Source organism: Notamacropus eugenii, chromosome 1 (genome assembly GCF_028372415.1).
Source record: "Notamacropus eugenii isolate mMacEug1 chromosome 1, mMacEug1.pri_v2, whole genome shotgun sequence".
NCBI classification, from domain to species: domain Eukaryota; kingdom Metazoa; phylum Chordata; class Mammalia; order Diprotodontia; family Macropodidae; genus Notamacropus; species Notamacropus eugenii.
Window position 1 is genome coordinate 81,207,437 of NC_092872.1, and position 17,930 is coordinate 81,225,366.

Consider the following 17,930-nt stretch of genomic DNA (forward strand, 5'->3'; position numbering starts at 1 on the left):
TTACTGTGTGACCTTAGGTAGTTACTTAACCTCTCTGATAATTGATGGTGATGATGATAACTAGCATTTATTTTGTACTTTGAGGTTTGCAAAGTGCTTTGCAAGTATTACCTCATTTTATCTTCACAGCCACCCAGAGAGGTAGGTACTGTGATCATCTCTATTTCCTAGATTCAGAAATGGAGGCCGAAAAAGGTTAAGTGGCTTACCTAGAGTCACACCACTAGGAAATATCTGAGGGAGGATTTGAATGCAGGTCTTTCTGGCTCTGGGTCCAGCTCTCTCCCTCTCTACTGTGCCATCTACTTAGTTGCCTATGAGCCTCAGCTACTTCCATCTATAAAATGGGGATAATAATACATCTCACAGGGATTTTTCTGAGGATCCAAGAAGATCCAAAAGTCTTAGCACCTACTATGTACTGGGTACTATGCTAAGCACTTTGCTATTATCTCATTTCATTCTCACAATAACTCTGGGGGGTAGGTGCTGTTATTATCCCCATTTTACACGTGAGGAAACTGGCAGTCAAGTGATTTGCCCAATAACGTACACCTAGGAAGCATCTGAGGAGGGATTTGAATTCAGGTCTTCCTAAGTGCAGGTCCAACACTATACACACCGCACCACCTTACTGCCTGCCTTAGGAAGACCACACAAATCTAGCCTTCTTTCTCTTTATTCCAAATTTTATGACACCTGTTTTGAAGAAGTTGTAAAGGGCCAATAGTATAATCTAGTCTGTTCACCTAACAGTTTTTCAACTTGAATGCGGTCTGGCAGTTCCTGTTGACCAACAGAGTCAGGAGACCTGGATTCTCTTTCCATATTTGCTTCTGACTCACTGTGTGACTCTGGGCAAGTCACTTGGATCCTAATTTTCCCTATCTGTGAAACAGGGATAATTATACCTTCACCTACCCACTTTTAAAAGGATGCTATGAAAATGAATGAGATCATGTCTATAGAGTGATCTCATATCTTTTGGAGAAACATTGAAACCCTGATTAACAGAAACCTTCAATTAAACAGAATTTTTTCTGAGGTCTGCTTTTAGGGGAAAGATGTTTGGTTTGTTTGTTTGTTTGTTTGTTTGTTTGTTTGTTTGTTTATTTGCATGAGGAAGAAGAGGATGAGACTGAGGAGTAGAGGAAAGTTTATCATCTTTATCAATCAGTGATGAAGATGATGGTAACTATTGATATATTTTAAAGTTTGCAAAACTCTTTACAAATCCTGTGCCCCAAAAGTCTTGAGGTAGTTTTAAATATTAAAGCTTCGAATTACATATTAAAACTTAAAACTTCTCTAAGACTTTTAGGACATCTTTAATTATCACATTTGATCCTCAAAACAATCCTGGGTGGTAGGTACTATCATAATCCTCATTTTCTGGAGTAGGAAACTGAGGCAGACAGAGGTTAAATGACTTGCCCAGGTCACACAGTTAGTAAGTGTCTAAAGCTGGATTTGAACGCAGGTCTTCCTGACTCTAGTAATCTATTCATTACACCCCCTAGGGAGGAAGACAGAAACGTGTCTAAGCTTATAAAAGGAATTTTATTTTGAACTACTAGACTAGATGGCCATTGACATCCTTTCCAACTCTGAAATTCTACAATTCTGTCATTCTTGACCCTATATTTGGGGTAGATCTCAAATTCAGCCTAATGATCTATGCCTTCTCCAATCCTGATACAGTGTTATACAAGTCAATGAGGTTCAGGACCTCAGATAGTTGCCTGAGGCCCTGTAAGACTCGCTTATGGAAATTGTTTCTTTTGAGATGGAGAGCAGGAAGGAACTTTAGGAATTATATAGCCTACATTTTCTTACAGATGAGCAGTCCAAAATCCATAGGTGAAGTAATCCACCTAATCCAAAGCACATGCAGAGTAGATCACTGATTCAGGGGCTCAGACCCAAGGCCTCTGAGTTCAAATCCAGTGAACTTTACAGAGATTCAGCAAAGACAAATTGCTTCTTAGCCTCTAGTCTGTCACAATTCAGACAAAAATAGAACTAAAATATTTTAGAAAGATCTTCATCAAATCAGATTATAGATTCAGAGCTGAAAGGGAACTCAGAGGCCATTTAGGTCAACTCCCTAATTTTTCAGATGAGAAGCCTAAGAGATATTAAGGTATTTGCCCAAGGCCATACAGCTAGTATCAATGCTAAGATGCAAAGTCAAGTCTTCTGACTCCAAATCCCCCATTCTTTCCTTAGTTAGCCAACAAGCATTTTTTTCAGAACAAATTTCCACATTAGTCATGTTGTGAAAGAAGAAACGGAACAGAAGGGAAAAAAACCACCAAAAAAAATCCCCCCAAAATTTAGAACAGTATGCTTCAATCTTCATTCAGACTCCATCAGTTCTTTCTGTGAATGTGGATAGAATTTTCCATCATGAATCTTTGGGAATTGTCTTGGATCGTTGTACTGCTGACAAGAGCTAAGTCGATTCTAGGTGATTGTACACTGTATACAGTCTTCTCCTGGTTCTGCTGACTTCACTCAGTATCAGTGCATGTAAGTCCAGATTTTTCTGAAATCTGCCTGCTCATCATTTCTTATAGCCCAATAGTATCCCATTACATTCATATACCACAACTCGTTAAGCCATTCCCTCCAATTGATGGGCTGTTGTAAGGATGAAATGAGATATTTTTAAAGTGCTTAGCGCAGTGTCTGACAGTGACCATATAAACAGTTATTCCCTTCCCCTCCCCTAATGAGATGCCCTCTTTTTGTAGAAGGCAGAACTTACCAAAGTGTATGCAGACCTTAGGTAAGTTTTGAAAAATTTGTCTCTTGTTCTTACTGTTGCCTGAAGGCTTTGAGCTTTCATGTAACATGTGACAACTCATCCCAAAACAAATCCCAGTATGCAATGGAATGCAGAATTTTCTAGCATTGCAAATAGGTATACAGGTAGTTCTATCCAAAAAACACCTATTTACACTATGCAAATAAAGCAAGAAAAACCACAGAACTTTTGTAGCATTAGGAGCACAAAACTCACAAACTTTCTTTAAATAGTAACATAGTTTTATTAAATTATTAAACGGTTAAGAAGTACCTCACTACTATAATCAAGAGTGGTCCCATTAGGATCCTAGTGCTGCTGTGCAGCCTGCTGAACCCTGGATAGGAACAGGCTGCAACCAAAGCCGAGTGACCATGGCCAAAGGTTCCCACTGCACCAGAAGATATACTGTAAATACAGTGATTTACCTTGACAAAGATCTGAAGTTGGTTTGTGAAAGAGGGTGGAAGGGTTGTAACTTGTGAGCTATTTTGGAATGGTGCAGTTTTCTGCCCTCTTACTGTTTCTCAAGAAATTTGAAATTCACTTAATGCTAAAATAAGCATTCTGTAATTTAACAACTGTGTTGGAATAAATGCATGTTTTTGACACACGTTAGAGCAGAACTATTTATAAAGAATAAATGTTAAAGAATGAGAGATTGTCTGAAGGAGGGCAGAGAGAGTTAGCCTCTACCTCATGCTGTCTTTGACCCAAGGGTTTGGACATCTGGTTTTTAGTTTTGTTTGACCTTTCTTTGTATCCTTAGTGTTTAGCATAGTGCCTGGCACATAGCAGTCCATATGTCTATGAAGATGGCAGAGTAGGTCAGAAATTTACAGGATTTCCAGATTTTTTTTCCCACAAGCAGATTGAAAATCGCCACAAAATGAATGTAGAGCAAAAAAATTAAGTGGTAAAGTAGTTGTCCTCCTAACATAGCTTGAGAGGACCTCAGGAAAGACAGGACCTCCAGGGACTATATTCAGGTAACTCTCAAGACTCTTAAGCATCAGAGCAGGTACAGATCTATATTACTAAAGGAACTTTCCTTGCTGGGAGATCATTAAACCAATAAAATCATCTCAGTCCTAGTTAAAAAATATTCAAGAGGGCCTTACATAGGACCCACCAACACATTACACCTTTAGTACTGTCTATTTTGTCTACCCCAAGAGTCAATACAAGAACTATACACATGCACAGTAATTTTGGATCATTTGTAAAACTATAATTGAAGAAGTCCACTATCCAATGTCCCTTTTGCTAAAGGAACATGACAAAATTTTGCTTTTTTAATACTAGGAAAATGTCTGTCTTTGATCAATGCTTTCTTAGATCTTAAAATGAAAACTACATTTCACTCTATTTCTTTCTTTTTGCTCAAGAATCTTCAAGCCAAATTCATCAGCTAGTCATTGTAACCAGCTCATCTCGATAGCCTAGAAGCTTCTAATCTGTCCTCTGCTTCCTTAGGTGGTACTGGCTCTCTTCGTATTCCTTTTGCCTTATTGTATTTATTTTTTAATACCCTCATTTCCTTTTGTACATCAGCAGTGTACATTCCTAAAAATATTAATATATCAATATAAAATTAAAATATAAAAAAGAAATTGTCATACTCCAAAAATAACCTGGTACCTTTTTGTAACCATTACTTAGTCATTATGAACTGAACGATCTTTTGATTTTTCAACTTGGCATTCAAGGGCTCCCACTATCTATTCTAGCCCTAACCTGCCTTTCCAGCCTTATAATGCCCCTTGAAATAGTTGACATTCCATACCCTTTACCATTTCCCATTGTCATCTAGTCCTTTCCTACCTCCAAGTCTTTGCTCACTCCACCCCACTCTCTGACATCCTCATCTCTACCTGTTAAAATCCTTTCCCTCTTTCAAGGTCAGCTCAGAGTACCTCTTTAATCCAGCCTTCGGGGACCCTCTCACTAGTCTGAGTGGGATATGGGGCATGAATAAGCTTTCCTTTCTTAAATTTCTCATACCACTCAGTAATTCTACCCCATGCTTAGAACATTCTACTCTGGATTATAATTATTTGTAATCTGGTTTATCTCCCTAGTAGCTAGTAACCTTGAGAGGTAACTGTGTATCTTTTCTAGGACCTAGCATAGTGCTTTGCACAGAGTAGGTCTTTGTTTTAGGTTTGTTGACCTAAATTTAACTGAATTGAATGTGTCCACTTAATAGAAATATAAGAAATTTAGTAAGGATGACGTATCCTCCTTTCCTATTCCTCCTTGTATCTCTCTCACTATAAAAATGTAATAAAATAAAGAACATTTTAGATATCATGCTATGGACAGTTTTCTCCAAGAAACAGTGAAAAACATGCTGAAGGTGGAGTCAAAGGACCTGTGTTCACATCTGGGCTCTGATACTTTCTCCCTTTGTGGACCTACAGCAAATTAGTCAATCCTTCTGGGTTTCAGTCACCTCATCAGTAAAAAGAGGGTGCTGGACTTTGGGGTCTCTAAAGGTCTCTTCTAGTTCTGAATCTATGATTCTGTGAACATCCCTTGGTTGGGAAACTGAGGCAGAAAGGGAGATTAACTTTCCATCTGAAGTCCAGTGTTGAAAAGTAGATATCAAGTAATAAATGCCTTATGGAGTCACCTTTCAGTCACCAACTACCTTCCTCCCCACTGAGCTATCTGTATTCTTCCTTTGTCAGTTATATGCTACCTGATAGCATCTCCCCAACTAGACTATAAACTTCTGTAGGGCAGGGACTGTGTCTTCTATGTCTTTGGTATCCTCAAAACTTGGTTCATCGTACATAGGTGGTCCGTAAATTTTTTCTGATAATGGTGCCTAGATCAAGGTGAGTCTAAGGACTTCCCTGTGGTCTGGAGATAGCCTCTTTCCATATCTTTCCTAATCCGAAGGATCAAGACAAAGAAAGGACATTTCTAGTGCAGTGTTAAGGATAAGGGTCACTCTAAGTAGTATTGAACCCCCATTTGTATTTGGGAACTGTAGAAGTAACTGAACCAGTCCCGGTCAGTTTTAGAACTAAAAGAACCCCAGCAAGGCTAAATAACCCAAGCTGGGGTGGCAGTATGGAATGGAGGGCCAAAAAAAGCATTGTCTCCTCTCCACATCCAGAAAAAGAACTATGGAGCCTGAATGCAGATGTATTCTATTTGCTCTCTCTTTTTTTTGTTTCTTCTTTTCCATGATTTCCGTGATTTCTCCCATTGGTTCTAATACTTCTTTACAATATGACTAATGTGAAAATATGTTTCATATGAAATGTATATGTAGAGCCTATATCAGATTGTATGCCGTCTTGGGGTGGGGGAGGAGAGGGAGGGACAGAGAATTTGAAACTCAAAATCGTAGGGAAGTGAATGCTGAAAACGAAAACTAAACTAATTAATATTTTAAAAAATAATAACAAAAAAGCATTCTTCTGGACCGTCTGCTCCCAAGATGTTTGCCGTTTTGACAAGAATCACGAAGAAGCCAGGTCAGAAGAAGAGCACAGGTCTCCCGTCTCGGAGACGCCTAGACTAGACCGAGCTATCGGTTAGCAGTGTGAACCTGACCCAGATACTTTTGATATTTAAAGTATGAGTGCAAAAAAAGAGAGCATGGTAGCAAAACACCGGAAAAACAAAGTGGGCGTTCATTGATTGGGGAAAGAATCGTTGAACAAACGGTGGCATATGAGTGTAAAGGAATATTATTGTGTAACAAGAAAAGATAAGTATGAGCAATTAATTGAAACCTGGTGAAATTTATATCAGTCAATGCCTAGCAAAATAAGTAGAATCAAAAGAACATCATACACCATGAGTTCTAACCATATACATGAAAAGATGCTTAAAAGAGAACTAGACCTTGAGTAAATAAAAAACTAACAACGATCCCAAAGGACAGATAATGAAAAAGATCTCCTTCTCTATAAAGAAGTGGGAGACGGCTATGGCAAAATATTGCCTACGTTGTCAGAAATGGTCATTATGTTTTTTTATTTATAAAATGAATAAAGTTTATGGAATGAATTCTTAGTTAGTAGAGAAGATTCCACTTCAGGGGTGGTGAGAAGTATGTGCAGAAATGACTATGATATAAATACAGAAAGACAAAAAAGTAGTGGTGATGGTAGTAGTAGCAGTAGTAGTAGTAGTAGCAGTAGTAATCATAGTTGGCATAGCAGTAGTCACAGTCACAGTAGTGTTTTGAGATCCTTTACAGAGTACTTTCCTTTCTGTGCAGAAGGTAATGCAAAGATTATTATCTTCATTTTATAGATGAGTTAACTGAGAAGGAAAATTACTTGTTTGTGGCCATACAACTAGTAGTAGGCATCATAACCTGGAATTCAAAACCAGCTCCCTCCTAACTATCAGTCCCATACAATTCTTTGTCACTCTACCCCTCTGCCTTTATGATCTCATGAGTCAGAAATACAAGAGAAGCATGGAAAGCATTCAATCTATTAGGTGACTGGTGTGTACTAGACACTGTCAGTACAGAGACAAAAGTGAAACAGTCCTTGCCTTTAATGGAGATGACATTATGTGAGAGGAGACCACCTAAAAATACCTGAAGATATGCCCAGATGTGATGGGCTGTTGTTCTTATCTGGCATTCAGTGTCAGAGATGGGGAAAGGCCAAAAAACTGTTCAGAGAAAAGATGAAATTAATTTTTGTGCCTTTCTCTCCCCGTTCTTCCCTGCCCTCCAGGTCTCATGAAGACGTACCAAACATGAATGTGAAAAAGTACCTCGTGAAGTGTTTGCACCGCCTTCAGAAAGGGCCAGGCTACACCTACAAGGAGCTTCTGGTCTGGTACTGTGACAACACCAACACCCATGGGCCCAAACGCATCATCTGTGAGGGACCTAAGAAACAGGTGATGTGGTTTATCCTGACCCTGTTGTTTGCCTCCTTGGTCTTCTGGCAGTGGGGCGTCTTCATCAAGACTTACCTCAGCTGGGACGTCAGTGTGACCCTCTCCATCGGTTTCAAAACCATGGAATTCCCAGCGGTCACAATCTGCAACGCCAGCCCCTTCCGGTAGGTTTTATCTCAGTGTCCCAGCAGAGGAGTTGAGTGGCAGAGGGATGAGGAAGATGTCAAAGGGTAGGGAAATGTCAGAGAAGGAAACTCGAGAAATAGTCAGTGCTCCTTGTGAAAATGAACCTAGAGAACATGTTAAAGAAGGGAGATGGTACAGTGGGCACACTGCAGGGAATTCTGGGGGCTTTCCCCAAACACTTGGGAAATAGTTTTATTTTTTCCAAAAAAAGTGAGATTTACTACTGCTTTACTGTTCTGTGAAGTTTGGATTCAGGCAAAGGACTGCACTTGAGGACCTAGAAGGTCACATGTGGCCTCAAGACCACAGGCTCCCCATTCCTGGCTAGATGATCTCTAGTTCCCTTATAGCTCTAAATTTATGTTCCTCTGATCCTTTCCATGTAATCTGTGCAAATTTATAGACTATATAAACAACAATAACTTAGATTTGCAAAGCACTTTGTAGACATCTCGTCTGCACCATTACAGATGAGGAAACTGAGGCCCCAGGCCCTTTGTCTTTGCCTTCAGCTTCTTTTCATCTGTACTCACTTTTAGCAGGGTTCACATTTATGGAACAGACAGCATGTGTTTGTGTCTAATTTTAGTCTGAATCTTGTAAACCTTAGAAACTTTGGTTGCTCACCAGGATTCCCTAGTCTTCTCCCCTACAAAAAGTACCCAGAATAGAAACATTTCACCCCCATTCGGAAGCATTAGGGAGAATACGGACCTAGGACTTTTAACAAACTTTCCCCCTTGTCCCCTATACAATACCAGGGAGGAGTTCCTCAAATTTCCCCTCCCTCAATATGCACACCAAGGAAGGGTGTTGTCTGGTTTGTACAAACAAAATCTCGAGCTGTTAGATTTTTATAACCTGCCTGCTAGGCTGGTTTGTTTGCCTTGTTGATCACCCCAGGACCCCAGCAGCTAGGCAGAACAGCCAACTGCAGATCTTTCTGGTTCCAGCCTGTGATGGATGGCCCAGCCCCTAGCTTGTGCCTGCCTCTCTATGCCCACGTGACATCCTGCAGAGGAGGGGGTCTCCCTTTTGTGGTTCTAACGTTAGCAACTTAACCCTCCTTAGTCTTTCCCCCTTCCCCCTCCCAATCTCCTGAGCCTATCCTTATATTACATCATCAGGACTGTGGCACCATCACACTGGTTTTCTTGAATGGGATAACAACCATACTACAGAAAATCAGGATGATACAGCCACAAACTATTTAATTAGGTCATTCCAGGTACATCAGGCAACTGCTATCTTCACCTTCTTGGCATACCTTGTTCCCTTAGGTATTCAAAGGTAAAGCATCTTCTGAAGGAGCTGGATGACCTGATGGAGGCCGCTCTACAGACTATTCTAACACTTGAGTCTGGTCCTAATAATGTTAATTACACAGAGGGCCTGAACTTGACCCTCTGGGACCACACACCCCTGGTCGTAATTGATAACCGAGACCCCCATCACCATGGAGTGGACCTTTTTACCTTTGGCCGTAATAATTCTGAGACAAACTCCTCATCTCCGCATGGGAGCTGCAATGCCCAGAAGTGCAGAATCGCCATGAGGCTGGTAGGTGACCACCAGGAACCATGTACAAATGTTTCCTCCAGGACTTGTCCAATAAGTGAGAACTTAATGTTGGAGGTGCATTGAAAGAACTGGGCACCTTTGGCCTAGAGAAGAGAGGTTTGGAGGAGAGGTTGGTGTATGGAAGACAGGATATCCATCTTCGGGTATTTTAAGAATTGTCTTGAGGAAGAAGGATCAGCTTTATTGTGCTTGCACCCCAGATGGAAGAACTAGTAGCAGTGGGTGGAAATTACAGGGGCATATTTCAGCTCAACAGAAGGAAATATCTTCAATCAGAAAGCAATCGAAAATAGTGAAAATAGTAAAAAGAGCTGATATTTACATGACACAATAGCTAACATTTATATAGGACCCACAGTGCACCAGGCAGTGTGCTAAGTGCTTTACAATTAGTGTCTCATTTGATCTTCTAACAAACCTGGGAGACAGATTTTATAAATGTAGAAACTGAGGCAAACAGAGATGAAGACTGGCCCAGAGTTAACTAGCTAGTAAGCCTCTGAGGCTGAATTTGAATTCAGGTCTTCCTGACTCTGTGCCCAGCACTCTGTTCACTGTGCCACTCCCCTGCCAATAGGAATATTATGTCATTTTGCAAAAAAGCTCTACCAGCTGCCTCAAGAGGCAGCAAATTCTCCTTTGCCCAAGGGCTTTCATCGAAGGTGAGTTTCGTTTAGTCATGTTGTAGGAGGAATTCTTGAGTTGGACTCAAAGACTAAGACATCTGAGATTCTGTGACTACATTCTGTGACTATCCTACATAGTTAAGGCAGAAGAAAGGGCAGATGCCTACAAGCTTTGGGTGTGGCCGTTTATCTAGGTAACTCTGACCCAGGGGATAGAGAGCCAGGTCTGGAGACAGGAAGACCTGAGTTGTTACATCCAGCTTCAGACACCAATTTGTTGTGTGACTCTGGGCAAGTCACTTAACTGTTGTCTGCCTCACTTTCTTCATTTGTAAAGTAGGGAGCACCTACATCCCAGGGTTGTTGTGAGGATCAGATGAGATTATATTTATTTTTAAAAATTACTATTTATTTTAAAATATATTTATTTTCAAACTTATTACAGTGCCTTGCACATAGTTAAACACTAGTAAATGTTAAGGGAGTTTTTATTGTTGAGATTTTATCAACATTAGTATCAAAGCAAAATCCACAAAATCAGTTTGATAGTTGGGAGAGACTTCAGCTATCCAATGAAAGGGATCCTCACCCAGACTTACCTGACAAAAAGACATCTCACTTCTGCTTGTCAGAGACCTCCACTGTGGCTGAACCCATGACCTCTTGAGGCATCTCATTCTGTTTTGAGACAGCCCGAACAAATAGGATATTTTTCCTGATGTGGTGCCTCAGTTTACCTCTTAGCAGCTTCCTTTACAAGCTCACTAGCATATTAGATGCTATGACATAAGAAGCCCTTTGGAGGGAGCAAGCCTATATTGTTGTGCTTATGTCTAGGCTAAGGATATGGGAAAAGAGATGGTACCAACCTCTGTCCTTGGGGAACACCCAGTCTCTGTCCTGTTAAGGGCATTTGGCACAATTATATACTGAAAGTGAAACTGCAGGATCAACTATACCCTATAGTTTGGTGGTGGTTGTGTTTGACCTTGGTTTTCAAAGAGGATCACGACATCAGCGAAATGATGACATGAGCTGCAGTTAACTTTGGTTTGAATGAGAGAGAGCTTTGTTTGGTGGAGAGAGAGGATGGGATACCCTTCCTGGGTAAAAGGCAGCCAGTCTGTGAACAAGAGACAGTGATCATTCTTCCCAATTAACTCAGGAAATTAACCTCCCTAATTATGTTTCTTGGTTGGTGAAGGACAGTTTGTCCCCACTACCATTCCACAGGCTGGTAAGTGTATCAACACCTATAAAGGGAGAATGGCAAACCCAGGACCTTGGAATTCACAGAGCACTTTGTCTCACTTTATTTTGCGTCTGAGAAATAATAGGGAAGATGGTCTTCAGCTAGTACCTTGGGAATCTGACAAATAAAAAATTAGCTTCTAAAGATTTCCATTTCCTGTAGCCAACTCTTCTAATAACTCTCCCATTCTGCAACTCAACCAATGAATATGCACTTATTAAGCTCCAGTTACCTGCTGGGCATTGTGTGACTAGGCACCAGGAAATGTCAAGATGTAAGTGAAAGCGCTTAAGCCTCAGGAAGTTTCCATTCTAACTCACGTGACTTGTTGGCCTACATTTAGGTGTAGTCAGGAGATCTGGAGAGTAACGCAGGCTCTAAGTCCTGTTTTGTGTAACTTTTGAACAGTGACAAATAATAGCTAACATTTGTATGGCACTTTAAAGGGTTGAAAAATGTTTTCTAAATATTAGCTCATTTTATCCTCGAAACAATCCTGTGTAATTGGTGCTATTATTGTCCTCATTTTACAGATCAAGAAACTGCGGTAGGCAGAGGTTAAGTGAGTAGCCTAGGGTCACACAGTTAGTCAGTGTTTGAAGCTAGGTTTGAAATCAGGTCATCCTGACTCCAGGTCCAGTGCGCTATCCAGAGTACCACCTAGTGGGGAACCTTTGGTCTTTAGGCCACATGTGGCCCTCTAGGTCCTCAAGTGTGGCCCTTTGACTGAATCCAAACTTTACAGAACAAATTCCCCTTAATAAAAGGATTTGTTCTGTAAAACTGATTCTGTGAATTATGATCATGTTTTCCTAAGGGGGAAGCTGACCTTGGGAGCAAGAACAGTCAGTATAGGAAAGGTTTCCATGAGATTGGTCCATGTAAAAGTAATGTTACAATTGTAGTCAAATGCCTAAGGGATACAATGGCATGCTAAGACTTTTCCTGCAAATACTGGCAGTTGGAGCTAAAGTTATACATATGAGAATTTACAGGCATATACATACATTCTTGTTTAGGCCCTGGACTACCTCATATCCTGAGGGAAGTCCCACAATTAACATAAGCAGACCAGTTTTCCCCACCTCTGCTGATAGATTACACAGAACTAACTGGTCAAGGTCAAAGGATCATAGATTTAGACCTCAAAGATTAACTAGTTCAACCCCTTTATTTTACAGATAAGAAAACTGAGGCCCAGAGAGGCCTGTCAAGAGTTTTGCTCAAGGTTCCCAGAGCTTAGATTAAAACCAGGCCTTCTGACTCCATTTCAATGCCCACTGTATCATGCTGGCATTAGAGGTCAAAAATATGTTTGCATGTGACATTAAGAAGGTCAATCTCTAGCTCTGTGTGGCAACAAGGCCATATTTGTTAAGCCCCTCAGTGGACACAGCTGTTCAGGTGCACATTATTCAATTACTGACAATATTGTGAGGTACAACAAGAAGAAGAAAAGGAGCAGACAGGCTGATCATTTCAGAAACCCCAGGACCTTCCCAAAGCCCTCTAAGACCTTGAGTAAGTAATTTTACTTAGATGCTGAAGCAGTTTTTCAAGATGAAAAAGGAAAGGATCTTGATTCTTGCTGCCTCCTTGGGACTTGAGTTAAGTTAGATGGGGGTCATCCTTCAGAAGATAAACACTAGTCTCTCAGGACACCTGAGGAACCACTGTGCCAGATGACAAGCGTTAAACAGAGGTCACACAGGAGCAAAAGCTATAGAGCCAACAGGAATGTTGTTGATCCCCAGGGGGACCACATCTCTCAGTCAGTCAGTAAACATTTACTAAGCACCTACTATGTGTCAGGCCCTGTGCTAAGTACTGGGGATACAAAGAAAGTCAAAATATAATTGCCCTCAAGAACCTTACACTCTAATGGTCTCAAAATATGCAAAAACATCCATAGGCCTTGATGTCACTTGGAATCTCCTGCCCTTCTGTCAAAAAACAGACATAATTCTTCTATAGGTCAAGATTGTGGTGGGCCAGGGGAACCAGGAGAGGCAGGCAGAGAGATGGGCTGAGTGATCTGTACATTAAAGACCAGCTGCAAACAGACTTTCCACATTAGCGATAGTCTGCTTGGCAGGGAAGTACAGTCAGAGTGCTTAACTGGGCCTTGAGCAGCGGATGGTGAAACATGCCTCCTGTCTCTCAGCAGAGAAGTGGAGAACTATAGGCACAGAAGGAGACAAGTATTTTCAGACATGGTCAACGTGTTTGATTGTCCTTATTTATTACAAGCAAAGGTTCTTTTAAAAGCAGGAAGAGTCATTGAGAAATAGTGTTGTTTTTTTTAGAGAATATAAATAAAACTTTTAAAAAGAAACAAAAAGTGGAAATATAGTCAGGTTATTAGGATGGATATCAGGGTAAAGGCCTGTTCCTTTTTTCTGATTCGTGGAGAAAAGTAATGGTCCCCAGGATGGGGGATATGTATGACTCTCAATGGAACTGAATAGAAAGCGGGAAGGAAGGAAGGAAGGAAGGAAGGAAGGAAGGAAGGAAGGAAGGAAGGAAGGAAGGAAGGAAGGAAGGAAGGAAGGAAGGAAGGAAGGAAGGAAGGAAGGGAGGGAGGGAGAGAAAGAAGGAAAGAAGAGAGGGAGGAAGGAAAAGGAATAAAGAGGAAGAAGGAAGGAAGGGAAGAAAGGAGGGAGGAAGGAAAAAGCATTTATGAAGCACTTACTGTGTGCAAAGCACTGTGAAAAGCAAGACAGCCCCTTCTCTCACACATGCACATTGTAACAGGGATAGACAACACATGTAGGAGGTTTTGGCAGCCAATCGTATGGAAAAGCTTTATGGTGTTTAGGGTGTAGTGGCAAAGCAGAAGGTAATACATCCTTCATATTTCCATTAATAAAACCTTACCTATTTCCAATACTGAGTCATTTATCCCAAGAGAATAGTCACAGTTGCTGCTTGGCCTTATGGAGGGTGGGGAGGCAGGTAAGATGGAGACATAAGAGCCAGAGAGATTGTTACTGATGTGGAGAAAATCTTGTATTCAGGAGGGAACGTGGGGAACAGAAGTATTCACACTGCCTTAGCATTTCACTTGAAGGAGTCTAGAGCAACTACCATAAAATGACACAACTGGAAAGGTCCTTCGAGGTCAAACACTCTCTCCAAGAAGCCTCCAGATTTCATCATCTTCTAATTTAGGCCATTGTCCATAGCACTTCTACAAAATGACCTGAGTTATGGGGGTTGGGAGAGGAAGACCTATATTTGGAGGGTAACACCCTACCAAGAGCTTGTTGGTCAGTTCTGGTCCAGCACAACCTCACCCTGGATTTTTTCCCTATCCACAGTGCAGACAAAATGGCATGGGATGCACCTACCGGCATTTCACCAGTGCTGCACAGGCAATGAAAGAATGGTACATCTTACAGTCCACCAGCATCCTCTCTCAGGTGCCCCTGGAAGAAAGGATCCAGATGGGCTACCAAGCAGACCAGATGATCCTGGCCTGCCTATTTGGGGCAGAACCCTGCAATCACAGGTATGGAGACTTCTCTTTTTCCTCAGTTTTCTCCTCCTCCTCCTCCTTTTTTTCCTTCTCCTTCTTCTCCTCCTTGTTCTTTTTTCTCTTCCTTCCTCTCCTCCTCCTCTTCCCTTTTCTTTTCCTCCTCCTTCTCTTTCCCCTTCTCCCTCTCCTCCTCTTCCTACTCCCACTCCCCTTCTTTCTCCTTCTCCTCCTCCCCCTTCTCTTCTTCCTCTTTCTCCTTCTTCTCCTCCTTCCTTCTATATCCCTAACACTTCTACCAAGTGTCAGTCATTGATTCCTAGACTAGAAAGGGACATGCCCAGCACAAAGGTACATAGTTCCAGAATTATTATACCCATTTTAGGGAACTGAGACCCAAATAAGCTAAGTGATTTGTACATAGTTAACCTCTAGTAAATGTCAGAGCCAGGATTCGAACCAGGTGAACAAAGTTTCTCATGGCTCCAAACCTGATAGCACTCTTTCTGCTACATAGATGCTTACAATGTGTAAGGCGTTAGTAATATGAAGATGAAATATGGCACTGTCCCTGACATCAGGAAGTCTGTATTCCACCTGGGGGAAAATGCATGTACCCCCAAATATTAGGCAGGCTATGAGAGGGGCAAAAGAGAGGTCTAGATAATGGGCTTAAAGAAAATTGGAGCGAGTAGAGATCACCTTCTCCTGAGGTCATCAAAGAAGCCTAAAAATCCCCAGTTCCTTCAACTGATACTATGAAATGATTTCAAATCCCATCACCATCACATTAATCCAACCCTCATGTTTTTACATATGAGGAAACTGAGGCCTAGAGAGAATAAAGGATTTATGTTCAAGGTCATCCAGGCCAAGTGTTAGAACTAGAATTTGAAACCAGGTCCTCTGATTCCATATCCAGCATTCTTTCACTATTCCACACTACAAGGACTCTGGCTAAATCCTCTAACCTATTCATAGATAGGGTGTGCCTCAGCGTACACGCTAGGTCTAATCTATTAAGTCACATATAGGTTGTGAGAACTGTTGGTGGAGCAAGTCCCTCATAGTTCCCTGTGGTTTCAGTGACAGGTGACGAAACCCTAAGATCTTACCTGTTGAGGCTTATTAAGCACTTCTAATTTGGTCCTCACCTGTAAGGTAAGTCCTACAAGTATTATTATCCCCATTTTACAGAGGAGAAAACTGAGGTTTAAAGAGATTATAGATGACTTGTCCATGGCCATCTAGCTAGGAGGTATTAGAATCAGAACTTGAAACCAAATATCCCTCTCCTGACTACAAGTGCAGTATTCTTTCCACTGCACTAAAATATGTCCCTTAACGAAGTATTGATACCATCCTAAAGAGGGTGGTATCCGCATGCTCCTCTTATTCCTAGACCTACTAGAGATCAAATTAATGATTAAATCCATCTGTCATTATGATGTGTTTCAGGAATAATCTATTATCTATCTATCAGCATCCCCCAGTCAATTGAAAACCAAGCAGCACATGCAAGTTATATCAATATTCCTTCTTTCTGGTATCTTTTTGCTTTCTTGGAAATAGACTCGAGAATGTTGAATCTATTTCTCTCTTTCCTTGGTTTATCTTGTGTTGACTTGCATGTTTACATGTTGTATCCTCCAATTGAATATAAGCTCTTTCATTTCTGTCTATCCTCAAAACCTGGTACAGTGCAGTGCATGGTGTAGGCACCTAAGGAGTGTTTATTGGATTAAATTGGACGAAATTTGTTCCAGCCTTGTTAAAAGTAGAGCCAGGAGAAGGATCGAGAGGAGTACAGTATAGCGGATAAAAGTCAAGGAAGACCTAGGTGCAGATTTACTCACTGACTGTCCAACTCTGAGGAAGTCATCTGGCCTCTTCTTGCCTCAATTACCTCATCTGCATCATGGTAATAATAGTTCACTATAGCACCTATAGTAACTATAGTCTCACAGGATGAAATGAGATAATGTACATCAAGGGTTTCACCACCACTAAAGGTATATATGAATAGAAGACCTGTATTCAAATCCTGCCTAAGATACTCACTAGCTGTGTGACCCTAGGCAAATCACTTCACTTCTCTCTGCCCCAGTTTCTTCATATGTATAAATGAAAATAATAATAGCACCTACATCACTGGGTTGTTATGAAGGTCAAATGAGATAATATACAAGCAGAAAAAGTTTAGAACTTCACTAAAATGCTTGGGATACTAGAGCTTTAATAATTTAAAACTGCCCTGAGACTTTTGGGTCAACAAAGCTTAAATAGCTTAAGTTTTAATAGCTTAGAACTGCACCAAGACTTTTGGGGCAACAAAGCTTTAATAGCTTTAAGTTTTAATAGCTTAGAACTGCACCAAGACTTTTGGGTCAACAAAGCTGTAAGTTTTAATAGTTTAGAACTGCACCAAGACTTTTGGGACATCAAAGTTTTATAGCTTAAAATGGCACTAAGACTTCTGGGACACCACAGCTTTAATAACTTTAAGTTTTAATAGCTTAAAACTGCACTAAGATGTTTAGGACACTTAGTATATAAAGTATTTTGCAAATTTTAATGGGCCATATAAATGCTAGCTATTATTATGAACTGCTAGTAATTATTACAATTATTTGCATAAAGAAGATACCTGAAAGCTGTGGAGTATCCTCATCTACCATTTGGAGGAACTCTGTTCTCCTTTTCTCAGCTGTTTTGCAGTTTTTTCTCAAGCTTTTCCCACTTGTTGACTATCTAGGGCACTACCAAGAGAAGTATGGTACTGTGGAATGAGGACTGACTCTAGTCATAGGAGCATAGATTTATTGCTGGAAGGGGCATTAGAGGACAGTAGGTGTAACCTCCTCACTTTACCGAGGAGGAAATCAAGGCCTAGACAAGTTAAATGACTTTCTCAAGGTCACATGACTGATACGAACCTGAAGTGAAATTTGAACCCAGGCCTTCTGGCCTCTAAGTCCACTCCCCTATTCACTATATCACACTTCACTGCCTCTCAAGTCAGAGGCCCAGAGTTAGCTTTCATGTTAATTCACTGTGGGACCTTGGTCACATCACTGAACTCCTTTGGCCCTCAGTTTCCTCATTTGGAGAATGTTG

At 40.9% G+C, this 17,930-nt stretch overlaps 1 protein-coding gene across 1 annotated transcript in view; it reads left to right on the forward strand.

Annotated features, from left to right (window-relative positions):
* SCNN1B (sodium channel epithelial 1 subunit beta) overlaps nucleotides 1-17,930 on the forward strand; it is an 85,921-nt gene that overhangs the window by 40,625 nt on the left and 27,366 nt on the right. Inside the window, exons 2-4 of the mRNA XM_072607249.1 lie at nucleotides 7,525-7,857; nucleotides 9,160-9,439; nucleotides 14,659-14,849. Coding sequence (XP_072463350.1) covers nucleotides 7,547-7,857; nucleotides 9,160-9,439; nucleotides 14,659-14,849 — 782 coding nt within the window. The 5' untranslated portion in view covers nucleotides 7,525-7,546. The remainder of the gene's footprint in view (nucleotides 1-7,524; nucleotides 7,858-9,159; nucleotides 9,440-14,658; nucleotides 14,850-17,930) is intronic.